The 4,807-nt window shown below is 43.1% G+C and overlaps 1 protein-coding gene across 1 annotated transcript; it reads left to right on the top strand.

The window, feature by feature from the left end:
* The first annotated feature begins 2,871 nt into the window (after nt 1–2,871).
* LOC107523280 (small ribosomal subunit protein uS14-like) lies at nt 2,872–3,153 on the top strand. The gene has a single exon (XM_060200975.1). It carries the CDS (start codon nt 2,890–2,892, stop codon nt 3,058–3,060), a length of 171 nt encoding a protein of 56 aa, XP_060056958.1. The 5' UTR covers nt 2,872–2,889; the 3' UTR covers nt 3,061–3,153.
* Nucleotides 3,154–4,807: the final 1,654 nt, after the last annotated feature.

Here is a 4,807-nt window from a genome sequence, read left to right as displayed (position 1 = left end):
AACCGGAAACGAGGCTATTTTTCCCCGCCTCCGGTAGGGAGTGGAGATGAGTGATGGACAGTTTCACCAATGGTCATCTGAGCTTTTGACACTCGCTTTTCGCTTCCAAAGCGAGGTTCCTGAGAGACATATTGGATTCGGGCAGAAGCCATGACTTCTATGGCTTCGGCATGCCCTCACATTATGGCGCATGCGTGTCCTTTCTCACTCTGAAAATGGAATGAACACCGGAGCTTCTTAAACAGCCGCTTCTAAGTAGGTCACCTTCTGTTTCCCCTCTATTGGAATTCTTTTTTTTTTTTTTTTTTTTTTAGATTTTATTCATTGATTAATGAGAAAGGAGAACAGAGAGAAAGAACCAAACATCATCACTTTGGTACATGTGCGGCTGGGAATTGAACTCAGGACCTCATGCTTAAGAGTCCAGTGCTTGGGAGTCGGGCTGTAGCGCAGCGGGTTAAGCGCAGGTGGCGCTAAAGCTCAAGGACTGGCGTCAGGATCCCGGTTCGAACCCCCGGCTCCCCACCTGCAGGCAGGTCCCTTCACAGGCGGTGAAGCAGGTCTGCAGGTGTCTGTCTTTCTCTCCCCCTCTCTGTCTTCCCTCCTCTCTCCATTTCTCTCTGTCCTATCCAACAACAACGACATCAATAATAACTACAACAATAAAACAACAAGGGCAACAAAAGGGAATAAATCAATAAAATTAAAAAAAAAAAAGAGTCCAGTGCTTAAAAAAAAAAAAGAGTATAGTGTTTTATTCACTGAGCGACTTCCTGGACCACTTGGAATTCTTTATTTTTAGATTTCATTTTATGTTATTTCATAAGAAAAAGGCCAGCATTTATGCTTATGCCCTATTGTATGCCCTATGGTTTGGGCGGGGGCGTAAACCCTGTGGCTCTCGCAAGCAAATCCTGAGCTTTACCAACTTCACAGCCCCTCCCCTCATATTGAAGGTCTTCAATTAATATCTCATTTGTGTATTTCTTTTTAAAGATTTTATTTTATTATTTATGAGAAAGATAGGAGAGAGAAAGAACCACACATCACTCTGGCACATGTATTGCCAGGGATCAAACTCAGGACCTCTTGCTTGAGAGTCCAAAGCTTTACCACTGGGCCACCTCCGAACCCGTATTTTTTTTTTTCCATCTGTACAACCCAAAGAGTAGACCAATAAGCAGTAGGAAGAGCCACGGTTAGACAATCAATTTTGAGGTTTGGGAATTCAGTGTATTTCAGCAATAGGGAAAATCATGGAAATGGATTAAATGACATCAAGAGTCTCTTCCAGGTCTGAAACTATTTTGTCTATGGAGAAATTTAAAATGAGGGGGGCCAGGTTGTGGTGCACCTTGTCAAGCACTCAGGTTACAGTGCACAAGGACCCAGGTTCAAGCCCCCAGTCCCCACCTGCAGGGGGAAAGCTTCACGAGTGGTGAAGCAATGCTATAGGTGTCTCTCACCCTATCTCCCCCCTCTCAATTTCTTTCTGTCTCTATCAAATAAATAAATAAATAAATAATAAATAAATAAATAGAAATTAAAAAGGAGAAATTAAAAACAGAAGGATGAATATGGGATGATCTCACTCAGGCAGAAGTTGAAAAACAAGATCAGAAGAGAAAACACAAGTAGAACCTGAACTGGAATTGGCATATTGCACCAAAGTAAAAGACGCTGGGGTGGGTCGGGGGAGAATACAGGTTCAAAATATGACAGAGGACCTAGTAGAGGTTTTATTGTTGTATGGAAAATTGGGAAATATTATGCATGTACAAACTTGTATTTACTGTCAAATGTAAGACATTTATTCCCCAGTAAAGAAATAATAATAATAATAAAAGGTGTGTGTGGGGGGTGTGAGAAAAAGAGAGTAAAGAAAAAAAAGGAAAAATTTAAAATAAGGAAGACATTTATATTACTTTTTTAATTTTAAATATTTATTTATTTTCCCTTTTGTTGCCTTTTTAAAAAAGAATTCATTTATTTATTAATAATGAGAAAGATAGGAGGAGAGAAAGAACCAGCCATCACTCTAGTACATGTGCTGCTGGGGATCGATGGGCCCTCATGCTTGAGAGTCTAGTGCCTTAGCCACTGTGTCACCTCCCAGACTACCCCTTGTTGCTTTTTATTGTTGTTGTAGTTATTATGATTGTTATTGATGTCGTCTTTGTTAGATAGGACAGAGAGCAACTGATAGAAGATGGGGAGAGAAAGAGACATCTGCAGACCTGATTCACTGTCTGTGAAGCGACTCCCCTGCAGGTGGGGAGCCGGGGGCTGAACCGGGGCCCTTAAGCCAGTCCTTGCGCTTCGCGCCACCCGCGCTTAACCCGCTGTGCTACCGCCTTATTCACCCAGGGTATTACTCTTTTATGTGCAATGCCAAGTACCAAACTCTTGACCGTATGCTTGAGAGTCCAATGCCTTATGCACTGCACCACTTCCTGGGCTGCAATTTATGTATTAGTATTAGTATTTTTATTGCTAACAGGGTTATCACCGGGGCTTGGCACCTGCACTTGAACCCACTGCTCCCAGCGACCATGTTTTCCATTTTTAATTTTCTTTTATTTGATAGGACAGAAAGAAATTGAGAGGGGAGGGGGGAGCAGAAAGGGAATGAGAAAGAGAGACACATGCAGCATTTGCTTCACTGTGAAGTTTCCCCCCTGCAGGGGCGATCTGGTGGCTTGAGCTTGGGTCCTTGCACATGGTACTGTATGTGCTCAACTGGGTGCTCCACACTTGGCTCTCTGTATTAATATTAGTATCTTAAGATAAAAGGTGAAACAAAGAGACGAGGGGGTGGGGTACAGCACCACTCAGGAAGCTTCCTGGTAACTTGACCACAAAATTTGATGTTGTGCTCAACAAAGCGAGATGGGTCATCAGCAGCTCTACTGGAGCCACCCGAGAAAATTCGGCCAGGGTTCTCGCTTTTGCGGAGTTTGCTCAAACAGGCACGGTCTGATCCAGAAATACGGCCTCAACATGTGCTGGCAGTGTTTCTGCCAGTACCCAAAGGACATTGGATTCATTAAGTTGGACTGAGTGTACTTCCTGTAATTGGCCATTCAAGACATTTACAGTAGAAATGACATCTCTGTACATAAAATAAAAAGAACTTAAGTTAAAAAAAAAAAAGCTTCCCATGTGGTGGCTGGGGGCTGGAGCCTAATTCCTTACACATGGCAAAATATGTGCTCCACTGGGTAAACGATCTCCCCACTTCTAAACCCCCCCCCCCCGCCGCAAGGGGAGAGAACATTAAATAAGGAACTGGGGTGGAGGGTATCTAGACAGTAAACTCATTTCAAAACAGCAATTTCTGCAACTGAGAAAGATAAGCCCTATTAAAAGATAGACAAAGAATGTGCTTGAACACACATTTCTCAAAAAAAAAAGATATGCAAATGATCGGTAAGCACATGAAAAGATGCTTAACGTCAGTTATTCTGGAGATGCAAATAAAACTATTATGAACCTCCATACACAACAAGTAGCTAATGTTAGCAAGACTATGGAGAGGGGCTAGGATAGAGCAGACACTTAATCATACATGAGGACCCAGATTCAAGGCCCCAGCAGCACAGGGGAGCACCATATATAGCAGGTGCAGTGCTGTCTCTCTCTGTGTTATTTTCTTTTAATTTTTTTTATTATCTTTATTTTCATTGGCTAGAGACAACCAGAAATTGAAAGTAATGGGAAGATAGAGAGGGAAAGAGACAGAGAAATACCTGCAGCCCTGCTTTACCACTCCTGAAGTTTTCCCTCTGCAGGTGGAGACTGGGGGGCTAGAACCCGGGTCCTTGAGCCCTGTAACGTGTGTGCTCAACCAAGTGTGTCACCACCTGGCCCCTTCTTTTAATTTTTAAATTATCTTTAATTATTGGATAGAAGCATCCAGAAATCAAAAGGGAAGGGAGTGGTAGGGAAGGGAGAGAGACAAAGACACCTGCCACATTGCTTCACCACTCGCAAAGCTTTCCCCCTGCAGGTAGGGACCAGGAGTTCAAACCCAGGTCCTTAAGCATTGCAACATGTGCGCTCAACCAGGTGCACCACCACCCAGCCCCTCTGTGTTCTTTTCTTGATCTCCCTCTCTATCTTAAATTTATCTTTTAAAAGATGTATTGGGGGGGGGGTGAGCGGTGGTACATGGGGTTTGCACATAGTGCAAAGTGCAAGGACCGACAAGGATCCCAGTTTGAGCCCACAGCCCCACCTGTAGGGAGATTGCTTCACAAGCAGTGAAGCAGGTATGCAGATGTCTATCTTTCTCTCCCACTCTCTGTCTTCCCCTCCCCTCTCAATTTCTTTCTGTCCTATCCAACAACGACAGCAGCAGAAACAACAATAATGAAAAAAAGATGGCTGGCAGGAGCAATGGATTTATAGTGCAGGCACCAAGCCTTCTGGGGGCAAAAAAAAAAAAAAAAAAAAAAAGATGTATTGGAGGGAAGCTTCACAAGTTGTAAAGCAGTTGCCGGTCTCTTTCTCCCTCCCCTCTCAATTTCTGTCTGTTTTTATCAAATGAAAGAATAATAATAATAATAATTTAAAAAAGATGTATGGCGGGGAGAAAGAACTCTGGCACATGTGATACAAGGGATCCAATTCAGGACTTCATGCTTGAGAGTCCAATACTTGATCCACTGTTCCACCACCCAAGCTGCATCTGTCTTAAACTTTCAAAAGAAATGAGTTTCCTCAAGCAGGGTATGGAGAAATTGGAGCCCACAATAAAATGACAATGTATTTCGCTTGGCTATGTTGTACTAGAGTCTGTGGTATA

The sequence above is a fragment of the Erinaceus europaeus genome, chromosome 11 (genome assembly GCF_950295315.1).
Source record: "Erinaceus europaeus chromosome 11, mEriEur2.1, whole genome shotgun sequence".
Lineage (NCBI taxonomy): Eukaryota > Metazoa > Chordata > Mammalia > Eulipotyphla > Erinaceidae > Erinaceus > Erinaceus europaeus.
The sequence above is the reverse complement of the archived record's forward strand: the minus strand, read 5'-3'. Positions and strand labels throughout refer to the sequence as shown.

Excerpts from the sequence above, each read along its gene's own strand:
- LOC107523280 (XM_060200975.1), top strand. The coding sequence starts at position 2,890 with ATGGGTCATCAGCAGCTCTACTGGAGCCACCCGAGAAAATTCGGCCAG.